Source organism: Onychostruthus taczanowskii, unplaced genomic scaffold, assembly GCF_017590055.1.
Source record: "Onychostruthus taczanowskii isolate IOZ18803 unplaced genomic scaffold, ASM1759005v1 scaffold105, whole genome shotgun sequence".
NCBI lineage: Eukaryota > Metazoa > Chordata > Aves > Passeriformes > Passeridae > Onychostruthus > Onychostruthus taczanowskii.
Window position 1 is genome coordinate 470,018 of NW_024497078.1, and position 25,682 is coordinate 495,699.

The 25,682-nt window shown below is 44.3% G+C and overlaps 1 protein-coding gene across 1 annotated transcript in view; it reads left to right on the forward strand.

Moving 5' to 3' along the window:
- Positions 1-4,498: 4,498 nt before the first annotated feature.
- ARHGAP20 (Rho GTPase activating protein 20) overlaps positions 4,499-25,682 on the forward strand; it is a 57,057-nt gene continuing 35,873 nt past the window's right edge. Inside the window, exons 1-2 of the mRNA XM_041414505.1 lie at positions 4,499-4,639; positions 14,634-14,719. Coding sequence (XP_041270439.1) covers positions 4,541-4,639; positions 14,634-14,719 — 185 coding nt within the window. The 5' untranslated portion in view covers positions 4,499-4,540. The remainder of the gene's footprint in view (positions 4,640-14,633; positions 14,720-25,682) is intronic.

Sequence of the window (25,682 nt, forward strand, 5' to 3'; positions counted from 1 at the left end):
TGTTAACGTGATACTATCTGCACAAAACATTAATAACTGCTGTGGCCTGAATCCCAGGAGGTTCATGAATTCCACTTAGCAGCTACTCACATAGCATTTAGCAGTTTTATTAGCAGTTTGCTATCAAAACAGAAGGGCAGGACTTGGTACCTGGGCCACCTTCTACCCAAACTCTTTGAGACCAGAGCACAGAGGATGCGCTCAGCTTACCACAACTTTTTGGGAAAGGAACAGCAGTAAACACCATGAAGATGAACAACGAAGGATTCGCACTGTAGGGCAAATACCTGCCTCTAAAAGCTCCTGTGCTGAGTTCCAGCATCCATTCCATTCATCCTGTGTTCTTGTCCAAGTTTTCATTTCAGCTCAGCTTTTCTCCATCGGAGTAGCTCCAATCTGTCCAGGATATGGTCCTATTTATAGCTGTTCACAATTCAGGAGCAGCATAAGATTCTAGGTACTGGGATATTAAAACAGAAAGTCATTGCATCAGATCTCATTGAAATACAACTGCCCCCGGAGTTTCCAATTCAGATCAACTTCAGGTCTTTAATTGCATGGGGACTGGTGTGGTTCATAAAATTAGTGTTCAGGCAACTGTGCCCTTTTGGGGCAGATTTGATAGAACCATGGTTTTTTAGTGCAGGTTAAGTACCATTCATTCATTTATAGCCTCACACAGTTCCTCAGATATCATAATTTTCTTGGAAGGGAATGTCTGCTAGTGCTAATGTGCTTGGAAAGCTCATAAAACCCAGAGGTAGCAGCAGCCTCTGTATCTTGCATTTGCTAACAGTTCACTGTGGGTTTCTCTGATGTGGCAGATTTACAGGGGTCATATTTACACCTGGATGAGTCTGCCCATGAATAATTCTCCTGTCTTCTGTACAAACATGATTTTCCTACAACACCCATATATTTCTCTGTCCCAATTCTCCCCATCTCTCTGGTATTTTCCTTCACACCACAGTGTGGTCAAGGCAACAGAAAGAAAATCTTTTTATGAACATGCATGTTATTTTCTGAGCCTTCTATGTCTTTTTTGAGGGGGGTAGGGCTCAAGCAGGATTTTAGCTGGTGGTGATAATGGTGCAATTTAAGGCTGATTTGATGCAATTATACACCTTGTCTTTTCATTGTTCAGACCAACATAGGCCAGAAATACCCAGGTGATGTTAAAACCTTGATAGCATGAGAAGCAGCACCCAGTAGGTGCCCCACAGCCTGGGCAATGTCACAGTGTGCCTGCTTTGTGCTGTGGGGTGGCAGGGACTGGGGTGGCTTAGGCAGCAACGGCCCTGTCCTCATGCCTGGCCTCACACCAGCCCATGTGGGACTTTCTTCATCCTTGGACAAACACTGAGGGAGAGCTGGGCGATTTTCCCACTGGGAATCTGTGGCAGGTTAACCATCAGGCAGAGGCAGTTCTGGAAATTCTGTTCAGGCTGCAATTGCATCCTGTCCCCAGCCTTGATTACACCCACAGTTTTCAAAGTTCTCTCAAAATCCAAATGAAAACCAACAAAGTCCTGATCTGCCAGAAAGAAACTGTTGGTTAAAGTCTGAACAGTCTTTTGGGAAAGCCTATTTTTCCTGTTTCCCATTTTTGGCAGTTCTTAGCAGGTTCATTTATTTTTACCCTTCGAGATTAATCACGGTGAGGCACGAGACCCACTTGCTGCTTGTGTCACACCAGCCAAGGTGCTCCATGCTGCCTGTATATTGCTCCTATACTCTGCATGCTTCCTCCTGGTCATTTCTGCTCCAGCAAGGGGAACGGAGGCTTGTAAAACCCTGCTCCCTCCCAGTGACTCCTGTCAGTTCACACCTCCTGCACCAAACCTCCTGTCCACTTTTTTCTGGCAGAGGAGGTTAAAGAAAGGTATGGAAACATTGGATCCACAGAAGAACTGGAGTTAACAAAAACATGTTGGCATATGCAAACATAGTTGTGCTTTGAAGAGAAGAAAGCTTCCCCATCTTGATCACAAAACAGCAAGATTTTGATCTATTTGCCTCTGTGAGTAGGTGAAAGAGTCGGTATTCAATGAAGAGTGTAGGAAATGCCCTCATGGTAGCAGACAAAAGAACACCTCTGTGCACGTGCAAGCATTTCGGCAAGCTTATGCAACATTTCCTTTTCAAATAAACAGATACATACAGCCCTGTTTCCAAAATGTCACCGAGAATATCACTTGAAAATGGTTTTGGAAAGGAGGTTGCCAAATTGCTAAATATATTCCATGCTTTGAATAGGCATTTTGTACTGTTTCCTTTCTACCCTGATAAATCTTTTCTTAGAAAAAAAGTGTGTTTTCTCCCACAGAAACTCAAAGACCTGCCTGGGGACGGCATCCTGCTAGGTTAGGTGCTTGTCCCCATGTTGTAGAGCTGGGTGCTGTGCCAGGGGAAACCTCTGACCCTGCTTGTGTCCCCCTTGCTGCCAACTTCTCACAGGACTGGCACGGTTGACGAGGATGAAGGAGGAGAAGCAGGGATGTGACCAAAGGTGGGAGGGGAAGCTGTGAGAGCACCGGCACAAGGTCTGCACTGCGTGGGAATGGCGCTCACAGCTGGCCTGGCCTGGCCTGCGCCAAGGCCCAGAGGTGCAGGAATTAGCTGACATCATGGTTTTCAGAGACTCATGCTTTAGAAATTCAGAAGGCTTTTTTATATACTACTTTGCCTCAGTGATGAATGGCCATCTGTCTGTAAATTAGTACAGAGAGCAAGAATGCATCATTTCAAGGTTTTTACACTTCAGCTGAAAGACCTTACACATGCAATGAAGAGGAAATGGTGCAGCTCATGACACATTAGCACACACACTGCCCTACGAATCCACTGCTTTCCCAAAGATATCAGGGGCAGCCTGCTGGGCTTTCTGAAATCAGACAGTGTCATCCAAGAGCTGTTGCCTGGTGGTCACAGGTATCTATGATTTTCTTTTTATTGGTCAGTCATACAGTAGGGAGAAAAAGTCAGGTCAGATCCACAAAACCCCAGTGCTTCTGAGGAGGCAGAACTCACACTGCATTCCAGACTTAAATATTTAATCTTTCCTTACTTACATGATTCCACTGACTCACAAAAATGAGGGTGCAAGAAGAGGGCAGATGCCCACATCAATCTCAACAAAGAGATCACTGAAGCACTATTACATGGACATGCTGAGCCTAAATAATGCATCCAGGGTAGCTACATAACATGGAACCAAATTCATAATGTACTACTATTTTAGTCATATATGGCAAGAGCCACCACCACCAAGCTGCAGAAGCAGCACATCCATTTGTGCTTCCAGGAGGAGAACCAGCTTGGGCTCTCCAGCTGTAAAGGAATCTTGTTAAAGCTGAATATGTTCCCAATCCAATTCACCACAGGGATGTAAAAACTCATCTTGCGGAAGGAAAGTGGTAGTTTTGAAAAGCTGCACACGAGATGGTAGAGCCTCTCTGCTTTTTCTTTTGTGATCAACGTGGGAGAAAATGCATGTAGAGTCTGTAACAGCTAGAAAGGCTGGAGATAAAAATATCCCCCAGAAAGTGTAGGAAGGGTTAGAAAGAACCTCCTGGGTGATCAGGAGTAGCTCCCCGCTGTTGAAGACACCACGTTTAATGAAGGTATACAATAATGTACCAGCATGACAGCTGCATCAAACCACCACCATTCGGAGTGCTACACCTTCTGCTCCCGGCTGGCAGGGATCCTCCGCCTCTTGGGATCAGTACGCTTTCTTCCCTTCTCCAGCTGAGATTTATTTATAGCCTACTTACAACCGTTTGTTCTTGAGCCAGCACCATCCATTAGTGGAACTAGTGGTTCCTCCTCCGTATTGCTCACGGCTTTCCGGAGCACGATGGCATCCCCTCGGCCTCCCCCAGCGCACTGGCAGCCTCTGGCGCCGCGGTCGCTTCTGCTCCGCACCAGGGACCGCCACCCCTGCACCCAGCCCACTGCTCGCCCCTCAGACGGCCACCCTCCGGCGAGAGGGCTCTGGGGATGGCGCGGAGCTGGCTGCTGCAGGGACATTCGGGGGACAGTTCTGTGGGCACAGCGCAACACCCGCCGCACTGCCGGCGCCCCACAGCAGCCGCGCGGCTCTGAGCCTGCACCACCCACCACAGCGCTCTGTCCTCACAACACCCGCGACACTTCTGGGACCCTGCGACACCCTGCCCGTGTCACACCCGTCCCAATTCCCGTGCTCCCGCAGTTCCCGGCTCCCCGCTGTCCCCGCGCGCCCCCGACCCCGCAGGGCGCGCAGGCGCGGGACGCGAGCGCGCGCACCGCCGCCCACCGCCACCCCCGGCCCCCCGCGCTCCGCGAAGGCCGCGCAAGCGCGCCGCCGCCCTCCCGCTGCGGGACCCCCCTGCACGGAGCGGGCCCGGCGCAGCGGAGGGGGCGTGGCCTCCGAGGGCGTGTCCCTCGGGGGCGTGTCCCGCGCCCGGAGGGCGTGGCGCGGCGCGGCGCGCCCTGTCCATGGTGCGGGCGGCGACGCGGGTGTCCCCGCGGCGGGAGCGCGGCGGCGCGGGGCTGTATGGACGTGATGTCCCCGCAACAGGAGCACCTCGGCCCGGCCCGCTCGTCCTCGGTGAGCGGCGAGAGCAGGGGCTTCGCCGCCGCCGACAGCAAGAAGGTGAGGCCGCCCCCGGAGACCACGCGGGAAAGCGCCCCCCGGTCCTCGTCCGCGTCCCGGAGCTTCCCGCGGCGGGCACCGCAGGTCAGCGCGGCCCCACCGCGCCCTCCGCCGCGCCGTTTCAACGGGTCCTGCACGCCGCCCTCGGAACGAGGGTCGGGAGAGCCGCTGGCGGAGCCGGGGCTGTCGGCGGGAAGGGTTCGAGCACGGGCTCCCCGCGGAGCTGGGAGTGCGGCGTGCCCGGTGTGGCCGAGGGGCTTCTGACGGGTGGATAACCCGGGCACCTCGGGGGGTGGCTGCACGCGTGTCCCGGGAGCACAGAGAGGCTGCTGCCGGCGTGTCCGGGGTAGGTAAGGAGCGCTCTGCTCAGCTGTCCCGGCGGCTCGGGAAGGGTTGGCTCGGTGCTGTTCGGTGCGGTCACAGGGCTTTGCTGCATGGATTTCCCGGTGATCTGGCGCGGAGCGCGTTGCTGCGTGGATGTGCTGGACCGATAAGGGGGTTTGCTACATGGATTTCCTGGGGAAACCTAAAGGGCGTTTTGCTGAATGGGTTTCTAGAGGTTTTGCTCGGTGGGTATCAGAGGGAGCTGGGGAATGGTTTGCAGAGCGGTTATCCAGGGGATCGAAGAGGAATCTGCTGCATGTGTGCCTGGAGAGAGCGAGGGAAGGGTTTGGTGGAGATGAGGGTGTTTGGTGGCTGCTCTCACACGTGCTTTGTGCAAGAGGAATATAAGAAGCTCCCTGAAGAAGCACCTTATCTAAAGTGTATACAATTGATAGCAGAAGAACCTCATCGCATCTTCAAAACTGGTTGTGAAATCTGTTTGATATCTCAGATTGCTGTTCAGCATTTGACACAATCAAGTGCCAAATGCTCTCTTCTGCATACAGCCAAGCAGTTGTTCCTGCCTTTTACTTAGCTGTAACAAGCGAGCTGTGATAACCAGATCCTTCCTGCTGTATAAAACAGGAATTCTTTTTTTCTCTTGGGTTTAGCAAGTGCTGAAGTGGTTTTCTATCCAAAGTAGAGCTGGTACCTTGCTGCCTTGCAGATTTTGCTTCACAATGACATTTAAATCTATTCACTGCCTTATCTTTAGAGGTGCACTTCGGACGACTGCCAAATAGGCTGGCAGGATTAGAACTACTGGCCAGGTTTCAGTGTCCCTTAATAAATCTGTCCACCTGGTGACAATTTAGGATGGTAGTAAAGTCTGAGCTTGTGTCCAGTCCTGTGGCTAAGCAGTCCCTGGGATTTTGCTGGCCGTGGCACAGCGGTGCTGATGTGTCTCTTCGGGCTGGGAGGTGATGCTGTGTATTTCCATGGTTTGTGTCCATGTGTGCTGTGTCCCACCAAGTCACATAGTGCTCCAGCCTGACTGCAGCCCTGGGAACCTTTTCTTATGATAGCTGCTGTCGATGGCGGAATGGTTGCCTGGTGAGAGTTTCATCAAGATTTCTACTACACTTAAAGTACTGCAGTTAATACCTGATTGGTTTCTGAACTGGGCGTGTGATACACCTACACAAGGTTGTGGAGTGCCTTCTGCCACCCAGCTGGGCAAAATGACGGAGTAGATACTCACCCTTTCCAAGTGCTCTGATCTAATTTCAGATGGCTACAGATGCAGCTTTGATTTTTAGCAAACATTTCTTTCATTTTTGCTGAAGACAGAATACCACGTGCCTTCCAACCTGGCAGAGCCCTGATGCTAGGCACCCACCTGAAATGAGAAGTTATGTTCGAGTACTGCGAAGATGAACGTTTTTATTGTGCAAGTTCCACTTCATTATTCAGCATTCTGAGGACAAATATTAATGGTAGCACTTGTGTTTCCTATTCGTGTTCCAAAGAGCCCACAGTCGAAGGAATGCAGACCTTGTTTTTGCCAACACTGACAAGAGAGCAGGGATATTACTTTTTACGGATCTTGGCAGCCCTTTTGGAATTCCTCAGCGTGGAGGCACATGCAGTGGGGGTACAGATGGAGATCCTCCTGTGGAGAAGCAGCTTGAGACCCTGGCTGGGCCCTGCAGCATATGGCAGCTTTGTACCCCATGCACAGCCAACACAGGCAGCCACCAACATCCAGCCAGCAGCTCAGCTGCTTGTCCACAGTTGTGGTGCTTCCTTGAGACTGCTAGCATGTCACCTCTTTATGTCTCTCTGGGGAAGAAGATTCCTATCTTTATCCATGTACAGAAAAGGAGTATTCCTAATTTTGCCTGAAGCTGGATCTCAGTGACAATTCAAATATTTCTTTTACTGTTTGTGTCCTTTGGACTCTATATATACCTCTGTGTTGTCTTCTTCTCAGTACCAAAGCATCATTTTTTCACAATACAGAAAGTCTTTTTTGGTAACAGGAAGCTTACCTTGTTTGTATTGGTTGCATACAGTGAAATGGAAGAATGTGTTGGCAAGAAATCAGTTTTGATGCTGGTGACACAGCATGTCAAGTTAAACAATTTTGTTGCAAATATGTGTTTAACATCAACTGTTTTGCTTTCTGGCAAAAGCTACCCCTAAGTATGTGGTGCTAGGTGACCGCTGAACCTTTCTCCCTTTTTATTATCATGCCTATATTTTCTCAAATTAGCTGAGATTTGCTGCATTGTTCTGTGGTTTTCTGAACTCCTACTTCAGCTTCCACTTGGCTGTCAAAACGAATCTGAAGGATCATGTGCTTGATCACACCACAGAACCAGAACAGGGACAGAAAATGTCTAGGGCTTTTTAATGTATTTTATGTGGCCATTTAAACTAATATCCTGGAAACGTTTCTGTGCCTATTCTTGGCATGCAAAATAATTTGCACTGCTAACCTACCTCACAGTCTGTGGGAGGTTCTCTCTGTTAAATGCTTACAACGCTCTGCTAAAAGGTGACATTGAAGTGCAGTGTTAATGCTTTTGGAAAATTCTGGCTAGTTTCCCTTCTTTACTGGAGTCACTGGAATCACTATGTGTGATTGACCAACAGAGAAGTTTTGTGTTGACTGTTTAGCTTAGAAAGCAATAGCAGTAAATTGATGCCACTCTGAAGTGGATTGCAGTAGCATGAGTAAAAGTGATTATACTGATAGAGCTTATTTCTACAAATTTGTCAGAACAAACTATGCAGCAGAGATGTCTTTTATGCCAATATAACTGTATCAGCAGTAGCAGCTGGGTCATTTAACCATATTTATAAGTTCCTGGTGTTTCACTTCTCTCTTCTCAGAGGGGCTAGACTCCAACCAACCCTGAACATTTTTCGCAAAACAATATCTGGTAGCACAAGGAGTCAGTCCTAGGATTTTTGCTGCCTCCTTGAAGATTTCAAGTAACTGCTTAAAATGTTTTGGAGGCTCAGCAATTTTTAATATTTACACCTACAAAGTGTGCAAAAAATTAACCATTTTGAATACTAATCAAAGCAGCATTTATGGTTTGAGACTTGAAAACTGGCAATTCTGTCACTGTAAATATGTGTTTCTTTGTGATTCTGATCACAATGCAGCAACAATTTACTGGCAGGGAAAAGGGAGTTATAATGTTCCTCAACAGTGCATTAAATGGATAAATTCAAGCAAATTAATGGCATTGGAAGAGTAATCATACATAATCTTCATTCCTTGTTTTACTCTGAAAAGATGAATCAAGTATGTATTTGCCATTATATTGTATGATACCTTGATCTCATGCCAGGAGATTTATATTTTTTAAGATAAATCTCCTTAAGCAGAGATTTCTTCTTCCTGAAAGACTCTGTCCTGTTTACTGTGGTCCTGGCTGAGGATCTGGTGAGTTGTTTCTAAAATCACACCTGGTAGTGCTGGAAGTTTCAGACACATAGAGCTTCTGGCACTGTTTAGTGGAGTGATGAGCAATTCCTATAATCCTGCAGACATATCCTGTAGCTCTTTTGTCTCTGATGAGGACTGAAAAAGCCCCTGCTTTAATGAAATCACCCACAAAGTGGATCAATAGGTTAAAATCACCTTGGTGGGCAGTCCTGGCTTGTGGTAACTTCCTGTTGTGATGTGCCTCCTGCTGCTGATTTCATTATGTGTTAGCAATCCTTCATTTCTCTGTCCGTGAAAGAAACTGAAAATTATGCAGAAAACAATGTGTTCTATTTCTTGAGTTCTTGAGCTTCCTATTCCTGGGTTTTTGTTTGCCCCTCCTGGTGGCAGTAGGAAAGAGAAGGGCATTATATGTCATGTGGGATGTAACACCCAAGAACTACAAATAACAAATTATTGCCTCTTTACTTAATGTTGTTTGAAGTATGGATGTGGAGTGGGGGGGGAATCTCCTTTCTCTGTCATCTCTAAACTGCTCCTGAGAAAGTCTTCATGTACAGAAACTGGGGCAGAATTTTATCCATTTTATCCATTTTAACCTTCATGCTTTGTGGCAAGCTTGAAAGGAGACTTTGGGCTTCAACAAGACCATCACAAACAGAGTCATTGGTCTGAGCAGTGCCCTGACTTACTGTAGGACCCACAAGCAACATACTCAATGTTCTCCTCCTCTATGATGTTTACTGATCTTTCACGTCTTCATCTTGTGATGTAGATGAGTGGAAACGTTTGAAGACATCCATATCAGTGCTTCCAAAGATTTGTATCCTTCGGGAAGCATGGTGAAACATGTTTTGCTCTTAGCTTCTTTAATCCATTTTTCTTTCTGCTCTGAGATGGCCTTCAGTCTTTGCTGTGCTCTCTATCAGCTGCTGTTCCACGATGATGTGCTTTTGGTTCCACTGTGTTGATAGCTCTTTTCTCTTGTGCCCCTGCAATTGTTCTCTCCACAATTATCCATCCAAAAATGGCTTGCTTTCTAGGAAGGTCCTTGTAAGTAAAAGTATTCTGCCAGCATAAACAAAAGCACATAGCTTTGTCACCTGCTCTGCCTTTACGGTAAATGATCTCTCTGTGGGACCTACATCTCTACTGCTTGAGCCAGCAGTTCAAATGCAATCATCTTCTCACCCTGTTTATGAGGGCTCAAGAATATTATAGGTCAGCATAGGTCCATTTCTTGCTTTAACAAAGTATAAGAATTCCTGTTATTTTGGTGTTTTTTGACAAATCTAGTCTGTAAGTCTAACAAATACTGGATAATAGTATGTAGGAAAATATAATCTATTGCTTCTCCTAAGTGGCCAGTGATACAAGGGTAAGAGTGCTGCCCAGTTGTTCTGCAAAATTAACTGCTGTATGCTGAGGGTTGTTGTGATATTTTTGATTTTCAGGCATTTTGCTGAACTTTGCCTCACAGTTTCTGGTAAGGATTTGTTGTCTGTGCTTTGGTTCATATCTAGCTAAACCAGGAGTGTGTGGCACAGATGTGTTTTGTTGCTCAGACAACAAGAGCAGAGTTTGCATGGGTGAAATCCCTCGCAGTTATTAACTTAAATGCATTTAGAGAGTAGGATTTGTTAAAATCAGACTTCCTTTCATTAGAAAAATAAAGCAGTGAAAGGGAGAGCTTAGCCACTTGAAAGCAATCCTCAGCTTGAGGCATTGGCACATCTGAGGGTTGTTCCTGTCACCCAGTTAAATGACCCAGGCAGATGTCCCAGCCTTGACCCATTTCTGGAGTGAGCCTGTAAATCAGGAGCCTGAAATCCTTCAGTGTCAGGGCAGGCTGTAACGAGGTTATCTGCACATTGCTGAAGAGGCATTTTTGCTGTGTTTACCTGTCACTCAGGAACTAAGTAAATTTTTCAACTGTTTTGCATGTCTGTTCTTAAACAGACATCAAGTAACATTTTCTCATCCTAAGCTCCAACCACTGCAAGAAGACAGTTCTTCCCTGTGTTACTGATCATATACGTTTTTCTGTTCCCTGTCCTTTGCTCAGATAGCAAGGAGAGGATTGATGATCATTAACTCTATTTTCTTGGTCACCTTACTTTTCTTTTACAGTCAGTGGAGGAAAACTTCTTCAGACAAGATGAGCCGTGCCCTAAATTGTCCTTTTCTCTCTGTCAGCTATAAAAGGAGCACAGGGCAGACAGCTCAGGTGTGTGAGTCAGAGGCTGGGGAGAGGAATCTTCCTGCATGTGTCTGACCATGGCACGGGTCAGGCAGCACAGCCTGGCGGTGTGGGCAGTGTGTTCCTGCACACAGTCCCTGTCATAGCCTGCCTGCTCTGACCAGTAGCTGCAGCAGGGTATCCACTTAGTGCATAGATTTTTAACTTCTCTAGACACTTGAAAATATTATAAACACTCTATATGCATTACTTAAGTTACTTGTCACCACAAAATAAATTGTAAGTACCATTAATTTTTTTTTTCATACACTCTTTATTTAATTCACACTCTGCCACTCTCTTTAGAAGCGTGATATAGTAAAGTGATACACATAAAGTGCAGGAACAGTTCCAGTTTTTTTTATCTTACCACATGTTACCTTTTCCACAGTGGAAATCAATATTGTTACTTGGCAATATATTAATTTATATAAATTTCATATAGTACCATCATCCACTTCAACTGTGAAGAAATATTAGTTGAATACTGGAATCCAGGAATAGATTTTTCCTGCAGCTGATGACTTGGGAGATACTTGTGCAAGTTTTACTATGATCCATAGGGGTTCTGGTTCCTGAGGAGAGACAGCATATTTTCAGTGATGTTTTGCAAGCTTTCTGTCCTCAGCATGGTGGGCTGGTCTGCTCATAAACTGCCTACCATCACAGTTTACAAAACAGTGTGTCAGATTGTAGGTCTGATCGATATCTGGTCTAAATTCATTCTTTTCCAGTCTACAGGCCTATGCCTTTTTTATGCCACATGAGAAACTGAACAAATACTACCACTAGTCCAACAACTGAAAATGCAAAACCTTTTTGTTTCTGTTAAGAAGTCAAGACAACCACAACCAGAAATGCAGAAAGTATGAAGTTAAACCTGAATTGGAGGGGAAGGGGCAGCAACTCAAGCTTTTGGATGTGAGGAAGACAGAAGTAACTCTAGTTTGTCCTGACTGACACAGGATTATCATCTTTGCATCTGGCATACTGTAAACATTCATTATAGATACTGATTTTATGATACATTTCACATGGGTGTGACTCAGCCAACAAGTATGAGAATTTCTGTCTGTGTTGACCTTTCTAATATTTACATGAAAAAATGGGAGGTAATGATGTGGGACACATGTTGAGAAATGCTTCTCTGTGTCCCATGCTTAGATAATTGGTCAGTGCATCTCCTTTTCCTCCCAAACATCTGCTCTCACAACAGCTGTTCAGGATATATCTCCTCTTCTCCACATTGCCATCCTTGCACATAATAAAAGCAATAAAAATGAGGATAGCAGGGAACCGGATCCAACTTAAGGAAAAATGAATTTATCCTCTCCCTTCTCAAAGTGAATCAATTCAAATTGTCATGATGGTCACTTATTTTCTCTTCCCAAACTCTGTATGTAGAAAAATAAAAATAAAACACTCTTTTCTGTCTGTAATCAATGTCTCTGTGTAATGTGTTTATTTGCATACAGCTGACCTGACTCACTTGAGTGCTGTGAAAATTTTCCTTTTCTCGTCAGTGATCTTTTTATGTTTTGAGGCTATTTTTTTTTCTGTTAAGATTTGCTTAGTAGCTGTGCTAAGAGTTTGCCCCGAGAGGCTGTGGAATCTCATCCTTGGGGTAACACAGACCTGCACTGGAGGTGGCCCAGAGTGTCCTCCTTGGTTGGGTCTTGCTGTCAGCAGGTTCAGAGAGGCTGGGTCACAGACCTGCTGGGATCCCCTCTGACTGAGCTTATTTGAGCTCTGCTGTAGTCTAGACTTTACTTTGATCTTCAGACGTTTGAGTCAAGACTAGAATCTCGCTGGCACAGGTGCTATTCAGCACTGCTAACCCAAGCATGAAAAATAATGCTGTAATTGCCATCATTTTTAAAATACTGCCTTTTTTTCTCCACTGGCTTTCTTTTCAGACCTGAAGATCTCTTTGAAAATGTTACCAAACTTCCACTGCATTTGCAGGAGCTGAGATGCTCCAGTTTTTACCCCCCCCACAAAAGCCACCTGCCCAGTAATGTGTAAATTGCAGTAAATTTCCCTCTGGGAGGTGATGCTTTATATTAACTCCTGAAATCTGCCTGTTGTGTGACATATGTGGCTGGTCTGTAGTATGTTACACTGCATTGTTACACAGATCTCTTTTTGCCTTTGTATTTACAGGTATGATACTTTTAAAACCTCTAACAGCTTTTCAGATTAGCTAGCAGTAAGACAAACAGATTTAATTCACTAGAACAATTTATCTTATTTATTTTAAAAAATATTAAAAATGGGCATCTCTTTTATTAGTAATCTTTTATTCTTCAGTTATAGTCCAATTTGAGACAGCTAAATGTTCTAAGACTTAATTTATCAGTCTTGAGAAGGTTATTTTTTGATAAAATAGGGAGGAGGGGATAATTTTTAAAGGCAAATTGAAATGACACAGTTGAATTTATAACAATTGCTGCACAATAGCTGTAACTGAGTGACAAAACAAACAAGCGTGCTCTACATCAATAAAGAGAGAACCAAAAAAATGGCACAATAACAGATGGACTGCAGTGAGTAAAATAAATGCACTTGTTGCAGGCGAGTAAAATATGCAGAGTTCAGTTTCTCCGAGGGGAGCACACTGTGCACCTGCCCAAACAGAATGCGTGCCACATCCAGCACACACATTGGCAGAAGAATCATTTGTTCCAACTGTCCTGATATATTTGTCCTGGTAGTCAGTGGTTATTTTTGGTATGAAGGAAGAGAGTCATGCTTTGTGATTAGCGGAGAACAGAGACTTCGTGGCTGTCAGAGGTTCACCTGTTTGTGGGCTCTCAGTGGTGGCTGTAAGGTACCACTGCATCATTGGATATTCTCCTGTCAGAGTCTCAGGAGGAGTTTGACCCTGGTTCTTTTGTTCACCAGTTTATTCTGAAAAGTATTTGAGCTAAATAAGGTAACAGTCACCCTGCTGGTGGAGGGTCAGGGAGAGGAGAGGTCATGCACCTTGGCAGCAGGCTGCACAACCGGTTCAAGACAGCCCTCCAGGGTTAGGACCAGGACTACTCAGTCTTGCTTCTGGCCTGCAGGAGGGAGACTGAATACATTGTGGTGAATACATTTGTGTTCAGGAAAATGTGTATTTTTGTCTCCTGTGCATGCTTTTGAAAATTTCTACCTCTGGGGAAAACGGTGGTATTTATTTGCTCAGTATTTTTATTGTAGTGTTCAACTTCACTGACTGGAAATCCTGCTCTCTTGTTAGCTACTGACATTTTCATCTTTTCCTTGTGCTTTTTTTTTTTTTTCCTGCGGTGTTCTCTGTCTTTGAGTGTCTCCTTTTTCTCATTCTCTTCCTAGTTCTGTGCTAACAACTGTCCTGCCTCTCTCTATTTTCTTTTTCTCATACATAATCAGCAATGAAAAAAAATGTCATTGTTGACTACTGAGGGACAAGATGTGCTCCAGATTGAGTAGCAGGGAAGGAAAATGCTCTCATCTTTAAAGATTTGTTAAAAAAGGGTAGCCTAATATAATGTGTAAGGTCAGGCAGGTAGAATCCAAACCTTAATTTATGGTAGATGTCAGATATGACACAGAAATGTATGAAGTATTTGAAATTTAAACCAACACCTGGATATTTGATAAATTTAAAGTACAATAAATTACTAAGGGACAAAAAAATGGTTGAGGACCAGCTCTAGGTGTTTATTTCATGTGTGCAGGGTACCTCAAGTATCTGTGTATAGACACTACTTTTCAGCTTTTCTTTACACTGGCTTTCTGGTAATGTTCCTGCTTTTCTTACCATATTTTCTCCCTTCAGATGGAATTTCCTTGCGATATTTCCCCCCTCCAGGGTTGCTGAGGGCAACAACAGCCTTTTTCCCATGGTCTGAAATTGGAGTCTGGCTGTGCCCAGTCTGTGTGCGTGCAGTTACTGTTGCAAATCTCACCTGTGATTTCATTTTGTTTCTCTTTCCAATCAGAAGATGAAGAGTTTGGCCCAAAGACGCCAGTCTGCACCGTCTTTGATCTTTGTCAAAGCACTCAGCAGATCTAGATCGGCCTCAAGGTGAGTCAGTGACTTTTGCTGGCTGTATTGTTTTGCAGCGTCTCAGCCCAAAACTTGAAATGTTTTCGAACTATTATCCACACCAGGTTGTCGAACACCATTCAGGCTCCTCGGTAGCTGCACAGCTATAAAGGCTGATGAAAGATGTGACAGAACCTGCCCAGGCACCTGGTGGTCTCCTAGAAGGGGTTTCTCCAGCGCTGCCTGGCTGAGCTGTTTATACCTGGCTGGCTGGGCAGGGCTGCTCTGCAATTTGTAACCAGGCATGAGACATTTAGGCTGCTCAGCTGTGAACAGTTTGTGACTGGCTTTGATTGCATCCTGTGGAGATGGCATGGGCAGAAGATGAATGCTTGGTGCCCTGGACACTTCCACAGCGTCAGGTGTAACTCAGGATTGTTTGCTGTAGGATTGCACAATTTAATTTGAGCTAAGTTTCTTCTGTCATTGCCTGCTGCATGGCACAGGCTGACCAGGGCTCTGGAAGCACCTGCTGGTTCAGGACAGTGCTGTGGGTCAGAATCTGGTGATCACAACCTTCCCCTGTCCAGTATTAGCAATTCTGGGGCTGAATTTGGGGTGTTAAGCTTTCAGCCTTTTTTGTTCTTGTCTTATGCCAGAATTGGCCATCCTCCCTCCCTCCCTCCCTCCCTCCTCCCATGTAAAGCTGCCATAGAAATGGAAGTTTCTGTGGAGCTAGTCCCCTGTCCAGCCCCAGCCCTGACCTGCCATTTGAACCACTCTGCGTACATAACTTTTTCTCCCTGCACTACAGTTCATTAGACTTTAAACTTACAAAAAGTGTTTATCGAGAAGTGAACCATCTGGTCGGCTGTTAATGCTTCCAGCTGTGTATTGCTCTTTATGAAGAAATGTTACTGGGGAAATAAAAGTATGGCTTTGTAAGGAATATTTTTTCCTATTCTGTGGTGCATTAAGTAATCAGTACTTGAGCTTTGGAAAGTTTTTTGTCTTTGATCTAATTAATATCTGGTTTGACATCATTTAGAATTCCACAGTATTTCAGACCCCTGAGAAAGTATTCTCTGAAAAAATCAGAGTTGCAAAATAGGAAAGTCAAAATTCATTTAGCCACTGGTATTCAGACAATACTTTTCTTCAATTCTATTTTTACAATTTACTTTATTACCTGCTCCATAAGTATCAGAAATCAAAAATAGCTGGAGAGACACCGAGTGTAATATACACTCTGTTTTCACCTAAGAATTTTATGCTTTCTTAAGTGTCTTGCTTGTATAGCCCAGATCAGAATTATTTCCAAATCTAGTGTGTGAACGATTCTTTCATAAGGCCAGCTGCCAGAAGCTGTGTGGTGGAGAGGACCGAAGAGGGAAATGCATTTCCTTGTTCTGTAAGCAATGCTTATCCTACACAACAACTGATGGATGTCTGTCCTCTTCCTGTGGCATGCAACAATTTAGCTGCTTCTGTTATTTTCAGCAGAAGTCTGTGGCCTTTGTGAGAGGTACTGGGTGAAGTCTGAGGACTCTCAAGTCAGAGCAGGCGATTTTGTAGCTTCAGAGTCTTTCAGTTTAGAGTGTGACACTTTGGATGGTGTTTATTATTGTTCACAGGAGCAGCAATTCTCACCTGTGCCTGACTTCCTTGTTTGGCTGTGCAAAGCACATTCCTCTTCATCACCAAACTGATGGATGAGTTTGATCTTTCCACTCGGTTTGTTGTGTAAATGCTTAACTCTGGTGAAGTGCTTTCTCTGAAGGAGAGCTGAAGAGCAACAAAACGACTTCTCATGTATTCTAATCTCCTCCAAATGTTTTACCTCAAACCTGTCTCTGCTCTTAGTTCTTATAGACACAGCCAGTCTGCAAAATCTATCATTCTTCTCTGTCAGTGAACCTTAATACTGGACTCCATAACACCTACTTGTTAATGGTTGATTAATGATTTGTAGATAATAAAGCTCCTATCTGAAGTTAACAAACATCTGTGAGGGATTTATTTGAATACTCTCACCTCAGCAGCTGGCTCACCTCAATATTTGTTGAAATTAATGAACAAGTGCAAAGTTTAAAAGGGCAGGAAATACTTAGAAGCCGAGTCAGTTTGTATTTTTATACCACTTTATATGTCAGGTGTCCCTGTTTTATATACAGGGCACTTTCATAAAATGTAGTGGCACTTTGGACAGACTTACTGTGGGACATTTTAAAGTTTATTAATGCTATTTATTCAAAGAAACCATTTTGACATCTGGAGATGTCTATTTAGCGTTCAGAGGACTAAGGTTTTCGATGGTAGTGTTATGGTAGCTGTGATGACACAAGGATGTGAGCAAGACAAGATGATCTAGCTGGAAAAACCAGTGCTTGTTTGTGCCATTGTCCTCTTATCCAGTCCTGAAAGAGAAGCAAGTCTGAAAGTCTTGTGTGTTTAAAAGCTTGTCATCTTTTTCTCCTGCTGTATCACTGGGTTTGATTAACATTCAGCTTTCATTACAAATCTTTCCTTGCCTTGTCAATCATATAGAAGGAGTCACATGATATTCGGCCTATAGAAGATTCTGTGATGGCTGTATGGCATGGTGGTGCACAGAAGGGAAACCTTGCTGTAATCCATGCCTCATTTGACTTGTACCTGCAGGCAAAAGAGAAACATAGTAAACAGTACAGATATTATAGTGGAATTTGGGCCCTTACATCCAAGAGATGAAGATATGCAGACCACCGTTGCCACATTGTTCTTGTTTCTCTTCCTTTTTTCCCTGTACATCTTCTTTTTCATCACAAAATTGTGATGAATAGCCATGTAAAGACTCTTCACATCATGAGATGTACTCTTCAGAAGAACTTTGAGCAAGGTTATTGTAGAAATGCATTGGAAAAGTAAGCTTTTGGTATTTTTCTTGGCTCATTTTCAGGTGCAGAAAAAATAAATTTGATTGTTAACTCCATTAATGTGTATGAAATCAGGAAAGGATTTGGGTTAGTTATATTTGTCCACGGATTTGTTCTGCAGTTGTAATCTTCCTCTTACTTTTTCTTGGTGTCTTTTAGTGAAACCTGCACAACTTAATGATACAGTTCAGTGCAATACAAATTACATGCTTGATACAGAAATGTCTGAGGCCTGGATTTAAAGCATCGGGTATTGTCATCCCAAATAATTGATACAGAATAATAAAAACTTGTTTTAAGTAAAATTTTCAGCTTTTGTTCTGCTGTCTCTCAAAACAATTTTCACACGTGACAAAACCCAAGTTTTTGCTCTGCATTGGTGGTCCTGTGCTTGCATCTCTAATATTTCACAGGGACAGCCAAACTCTGTGCTGCAGCTGCCAGCAGCTTCCCCTTTTCTATGGCACAGGTCTTTGAAGGTGATATTTTTACATGCTGAAACCAAGTAATATAACCTCACAATTTCTGGGTCTGGAAGACCATTTATAGATCTGTGTCTCTACACATTAAAGGTGTTAAAATACTGAAAATGTAATGACTCTTTTTTACAGTATGAAGAGTGTTTATGATATTATTTTGGTGTAAGCTAGAAGCACAGGCTGTTTAAAAAAAAATCCCAAAGGATATTTTTTAGAAAGTTTTATTAATAAATCCCTAAAGGACCTGAAGAGGAAGTTTCTAAAATGTTACCTCTACTCAATTTCGTTATGTGGCTTTTATGGTTGGAGAAGTGGAAGGTAAAAAGTGGAGATTCGACAAGTTCCCAAGGTGTTTCCTCCCCTTGTTTACATAGAAGTAATGTTATGCCATTCACAGAGAGGCTGTTCTTCCTTCTTCCAGTGCACAGTAAGTGGTTCTGGCATGTCATCTTCTAGGGGTCCTGTGCCAAAGGCTAAATATCCCAGATAACGAAGATCATATGTGTAATCTAGTAATACATTCCATTTGGCGCGAGTCAAATACACAGTGTTCCCGGGGTCTTGGACATTGTGTTTTCAGGGTTTTAGTCAGAAGAAATGTGGATGATCCAAGCTATGGGACTAGAAGAAGACAAAAAGAGAGACTTGTAATAAATGTAAATTGCCAGAAGGCCTTAACTGTCTCAAGATGGGTAGCTGGTGTTTCAGGCAAAACTGACGGCAGGGATGAAGGGGATGAAAGTTCATTGCGAGTAACCAGCTTGTTATATAGACATTTCAGCTGCGATAATTTTGCTCGTTCTTCAGTCATTTCCATGCTGGTGAATAACCTTGCCCTGCAGTGTAATCTCTGCGAGGCGAGTTTGGCTGGCGAGGCCATGGTGGGGGAGCGCAGGCCCCTGGGCCGCGAGCCGCGGCCGTTTTTACCTGCTGGCCCGGGATGAGGCCCTGATGCAGAAGCTCTCCTGTCTGCCCTTGCGGAGGTGGGTGTCGCTCTTGCACGGCCCCCCAGGCACCATGGCAGCGTTTGCTGGAGCGTGGGCTGTGGATGGCACCTCCCTGGCGGAGGCCGCCCGTGCCGGGCAGAGGAGCGGCGCCCTGGGCTGGGCCCGCCATGGCCTGGCCGGCCGATGGTGCCACTGGTGTTGGGGACACGGCTTAGCCCTGGGGTGGCATGGGGCAGGCGGCGCCCCAGCCGGGAGTTTGCAGGGCTGTGAGGGGCAAAGGCCGTGCTGTGTGTGCCTGCCGGTTTCCAGGTGTGCCTTCCACGTGTGGTCAGTGGGAATTTGCCTCTGGAGCAGCTGCACGCTGCCAGCGAGGAGAGCGGGAGTTGGCATGGACAGGTACGATCCCGCTAGTCATCTAAAAGGAAGGAAAATCCTATTCCTAGAGACTGGGTCACCAAAGCAAATGGAGGTGACTTTGCTTCTGGAGCTACTTCTTAGATTTAATTCAGCCTCGAAAAACTTGATCGAGATTTTTTGTGAGATTTTTTTTTTTCTCATGAAAAGTTTTGATGTTTTAACATTTTGTGCTTAATCAGAATAGGCAGAAATCTCTGCATAAGAACTGCCCTGGATTTCTCCTCAATATGCCGTGTTTCCCTATATAAGGTAAACATATATGAATTTGTGGAAAAATAGTAATTATTTTAAAATTGCTATTTTGTGTTTAATGCTCTTCCTTTTTAATGGAATAATAATTAAAATAACTTGTGATGATATTCTACAAGTTGTCAGTTTCTAGTGTATCTAATTCATGCTTGATTAAAGCTAATTATAACACTGGAGTATTGCTTCCTTGAACCAAGTGTTTGAACACAAAAGTTACATTTACATAATAATAGCTGAGGATAAAATTTTATTAGCTGTTAACAAGGTGAACTTTCTGAGGTCTCAGATGGCCTTTAAACTCAGAGATTGGCAATCCTGACCCTCTGCTGTGTTTTTTCTGTTTTGTGTGAGTGTACGTGTGCATGTGTTTGTTTTTGATAAAACCCCTCAGTTCTTCATTTACGACCTACAAACTGGCTTTTAGCAATGTTTGTACATCTGGAGATCGAAATGAGCTGCAGCTTTTGGAGATATGCTGCTTTTTTATTAAAAGGAAAGGACTGGAGGTAAGAAGGAAGGCTTGGAAGCAGGGTTTTGGAGAGACTGGAGTTTAAATAAGGGATTAATTTTACAATAAATGACTAATAGTTTAACACCAGCACCTTAAGCCGATTCCCTTTTGGAGAGAATTGTGGCAGTGTGAAGACAGTGAGAGGCAGTGAGGGACAGGGTGAGTGCAGGGCTCTGCTTGTCCAGATGTCTCAGTGTCCACATGTGCTTTTGGCTGCAGCCCATTTAAAGGACTTTTTGGATTAGGCCTTGAGGTCTGGCAGAACACAGCTGTTGTCCAGCCATTGTGTGTTGCTGATTTTAGACAATAAAATCTCTGCCAAGTGACAGTCTGGCCAAGCAGTTTGGGCAGCAACATACCTGAGGAAATCACAGACCAACTTGCTTGGTCTGCTTTGTGATCATTTCTCTTATGTAAACAACCAGAAGGGCTCTAATGATGTGCAGGCTGATGTGCCTCCTCTGGTGCTCTCACCTCTGACAAGGGCCAGCGTTAAATACTCACTGGACTCTCCATGGCATTGCTTCTTCTGGTCCAGCTGCATCCTCGTGGTGCACAAAGCTCTGGTGAGGGGTTTTAATCACACTGTGGGAGTAACAGTCTGTATTTAGGTATCTTCTGTGCCCACTCTTTAGTGTTTGAGTACTAGATCAAATAAAGGATAGTAAGCCTCAGGGGCAAGACTCTAAACCCATGACAGAAAGACATCATCTCAGAGGCTTCCTGACCTCTCAGGGGCCTCTGTTGTTTAGATGCTGTCCTGCTGACCAGACAGCTTACCAAACACCTGGAGTTTTGCTTTTGCACATGCCCGTACAACATAACTGTTGGCAGCACTGAACAGGTAATTATCATCAAAAGGCATAAAGATGTGGGTGATCCTCTAACAGCATTTTTCCCCAGTTCATGTCACTAGCGGAGCAGGAACCTCTGACTAATCTGCATGAGTAACTCTGTGAAAAACTTGTTGAATAAATAGGTGGGCAGTGAGTTATGGGAGAGCAAACAGGTGCATGTGGCTCCATGCATGTTCATAAGGAATCTGGGTCACTACACTTGCCATAGCTGGCAGCAGCAGGCATATTAAGTAATCTCTTCACTGTAATAGGATAATTCCTGTGCTGTAGTACAAGTATCAAAATATAATTCAAAGCCCTGGAGGCAAAGCAAAGCCAGATTTGTTCCTGTTACAACTTGACAGGTGAGTGACAGTCCTGTCTTCTGTGTTGGCACCCATATTGGTTGTCTCTCTCGGAGAAGTGGTTCTGACAATCTGCAGCCAATACAGGTGCTGAGCAGATCCTCTCTTCATGTCTGTGGTGGGGCTTTGTGGAGTTCACCCCACTGTGTCCCACAGTTCATAGACTCATAAGATGGCTTGTGTTGGAAGAGACCTTGAAGATGATCTGCTTCTAAGCTCCCTGCCATGGACAGGGACACCTTCCACTAGACCAGGTTGCTCAGGGCCCCATCCAGCCTGCCCTTGAACACTTCCAGGGATGGGGTATCTGCAACTTCTCTGGACAACCTGTGCCAGTGCCCAACCACAATCACAATCTTAATTGCTTTTTCGATAATGGGAAAATCAGAGCCTAAAGGGCCGGGGCTATTGGGCAGTGGAAGTCTGAGAGACCATGAGCAGCCCCACTGGTATTACCCAGTGATTGAGTGGGGTGACTGACAGGCAGTAAACTCAGGCAATCAACTAGAAAATTCCATTTCCCTGTTGAAAGGACATGGTCACACCATGTCTCTTGCCCATCTGCAGCCTGTGTGACATAGAGCTGGAGATGTTAGGGTCAGCAGAAACATGTAGGCTCACTGACAGCCATTCATGATGGTCCAGAAGGGATTTCTAGATGTCCACACCAGTCTTGTTACCTCATGTGCACATCAGCTTTAAATTACCTGTTTTTGTAGAGATCTGCAGAATGTCCTAGCTAGTTTTGGTAACCCAGAATTCCTGGCTGTTACATGATCTGTGCTGAACTCTTGTAATACACTTTACAAGAAGATATATGAAAACACCTTTTGAATAAAAGGTCAGTTTCATCCACGAGGTAAGTCAAAGTCAATGGAGTTGAGCCAGGCTTTTAAATGTTCCAGTTGTGATTAAGTGGGATTAATTCTCCTAATTGCAATTACTGCTTCTCAAAAAAGTTAGGGTAGGACAAAAACTGTATCTCTTCAGCCAACTAAAATAACACTGAATCTCCTAGTGTGACTGAGATCCCAGAGTGCTCTTCTGTATGCCTCCTCAGAACAGGTAGGAAGAAGCTTGGTTGGTAGTAGCAAAGGTAGCCTGTGCATCCAGGCTTCTTGTAAGCCACGGGAAGCTCCAAAAGCTCAGACATCCATGGTGCAGAACTGTGGAGCTGGGGTGTTAGGTTTTGGGCTTGTCTTTTGTCTCAGTTCATCCTATTTTTTTTTTTTTTCCTTTTTGATTTTCCTTATTATCCTTTTCCCCCCAAAAGGTCACTTTTTTGTGACCTTTTTTTTTTTTCTTTTCTTTTTTGGTCTGAACAATGAGATCTCTGTTTGGGTAGACAGTGCCTGGAATGGCATTTCCCTGGTGCTACTGTGAAAAGAGAGTAACTCAAGGTGGTGCTGCTATGTCGGTCAGTAAAAGTAAGGGAGAACTGCAGTGTGGAACAGAGGATTGATTCTTCCAAAGGCCAAAAAGCTTTTATTGACTTCTGCCTGTGAATGTGTCCTCTCCCAAATATCTCCCATGCTCAGGGGGCCATAGACCAAAACCCCTTGAACTTGCTGGCTGACTGGAGAACACCCACACTCAAGAGCTTTTCAATAGGATTTACATCACTTGCCCTAAATTGTTTTCTGGTAGAAATAGGCAAAATATGACCAAAACGTGTGGTGCTAATTTATACCAATAGAAAATTTTGCCCTTGTGTTAAATTTTCAGAGTAAACACCTTGCAGCTGTTTATTAAAATAAAACAAAAAGCCTTGGAAGCAAACCAAACCACAAGCGTGTTTCCTGTCTCCATCCTCCACACTGTAGTGCATGTTTGCTCTGCAGAGAATTGTGTCCTTTTGGCTATGTAAAAATTACTTAAGTGCAGCTTTGTTTACAGTTAAGCTGCCAAACTTCCATCCTGAAAAGTGTGAGGATTTTGTTTTAATGATGCATTTTACCTTACAGCTATGTGATATTTTACTGCCAGACTACAGAGAAGTAGTCTGTTATGTGCCTCAGCACCTGAAACATTTAGTGCAAAGCACCTTATTCTCTATAATAATTTTTATGTTTCATAAGGTTTTGACATCATGCAGAGATGATACAAGACAATTTTTAGAATCCTATTATAATTTAAATTGGAATATTTTTCTCAATATATGTTGCATTAAAATGTGCACACTGAGTTTTGGAAGCAGAGGAGTGATATCCAGTTTCATAAATATCAGTTTTAACCTTGATTTCTGCCCTAAAATGTAAATTAGTCTATTCATCTGAGTAAAACTTGCTCCCAGTCTCAATTAACATATATCTTCCTGCCACTGCCCAAGCTTGTGCTTGCCCTGCCAGTGCTGGAGAGTGGGTTGCAGCACACTTTGGTGGGAAGTCTTTGTGACCCTGCTGGGACCCACTGCTTGATCTTGGGTATAATTTTCTGAGGTCCAGCTGCTTGCCTGCGTAGAATGAGGACAGCCCTGTGCTGGAGGCTGTGAACTGAGGCTGATACTTGCTCCAGGTCAGAGGAGTCCCGGTGAGATCCAGAGGCACAGTCCATAAGGGAAAATGCAGGGGTGAGGGGTGACTGCCCCGTATTTGTTCAAACACATTACTTGTAAAAAAGAAGTTGCAACCAGTAAAGAACACTTGTAAAGTAGAATTAGGCATTGTAAAACTTAGCAACTAATGCTGTTTGAAAAACCAAGCAGATCTCACTTGTTTCATGGTACAAAAGCTACTGTACCCACAACGGTGATGGCCTAGGGGACTTTAAAGGAGTGCTGCAGAAAATAGACTCGCTATTTCTGGAATGCTGCACTGTTTTCACAAAGTTCTGCTTCAACTGCATAAAATTTACCAAAGATAGCAGCATGCAAACATGCCCAGCATCCTCAGAACGAAGCTCCCTTGGCATAGCAGGGATCAATTGACAGCAGGTTTTCAGAAATGGATTGGCAGCCCATGTGATTAAGAGAGTTTCATGCTTGTTTATTAAAGTCCCTTCTATAAATAGTCCGTGTAAGTTTACAACTGCATACTAGCTTTGTGCCGGCCCACATCTTACCTACCACCTTCCTGGAAAACACTCCTACTCTCCAAGCTCATATTTTTTGTGCTTTCTCTCACCCTCCAAGTCTAATTATTATTTATTACAATAAAGTGCTGTACAAATGTAGATGAAGTGCATATTCAGGGTCACGAAGATTTGAAGTGGGCAGATCCTGAGCACGTGGGTGACTCACCGAGGGCACTGGTTGTGGTTTGGAGGCAGTGACAGAAAGGAGCAGTTAGCACCTTTAAAAATGCAGAGGATTTTATATCTCTATCTCTATATATATCTATAGCTATATATATCTGCCTAAGTAGGGCTCTGAGCTGCAGATTTCTCTGTGTGGGTGAGCCTTGTCTGTGCTACCTCGTTCATGGCAATGGGAGCTCTGAGTGCTCGTCCCTGAGACCAGCAGGGCTTTGCATGGTCGTGCTAAACAGGCAGTGGAGATGGAGCAGGCTGGACTGAGCAAGTCATGGGAAATGGGTATGGCTGTTGGCATCTCTGTTTTCAGCTCCTTTCTCCATCTATAGATAGTTTGATAGATAGATAGGAGCTGGTTGCTCCCTGGAAGGGAGAGAGGCCCTGCAGGGAGATGTAGGCATATTAGAGACATGGCAATCACCAAGCCAGCCAGCCAAGCCACGTCTGTCCAAAGGACATCTCCAGATAGATAGCATTATTGAGGAGTACCGTGTTGTATGTCCCTATTTTTTCCCTCTTCCATCTACAGCTGAGAAAGATCAAGAACTTTCCATCTACAGCTCAATGTTCAAGAACATTTGAGGGAATGATCAAGAACTTTCACAGGGCTTTGCTTGTTCCTCAACTTTTCAAAGACAAAGCCCTTTGCTGACAGATTTTGGAGGTAGGTCTGTGAATGGGTGTAGTGCAGTTGTAGCCTCCTTTCTCTTCATGGCCGTTCTAGCCTGAGGAGTGATTCTTCAAGCCATATGCTTTAATAAGCTGCCAGCATGATAGAAATTAAATTAATCAGGAGCACGAACAGGACTATCTCCACTGCCCAGTGTTCAGGCCTGAGCATAGGCAGTTGTTTTCAATGTACAAGAAAAGCTCTTGTTTCATTTAGTTTTTCACTCTTCTCCTTTAGCATATGGAACACACAATGATGTGTTTTGTGTGATTATTTTGGCAAAGTCTGGGATGATTTTCTCAAGTTGACTATAATACAGTTCAAGTCACATCCAGATTGCCATTTATGATGAAATTCAATGTGT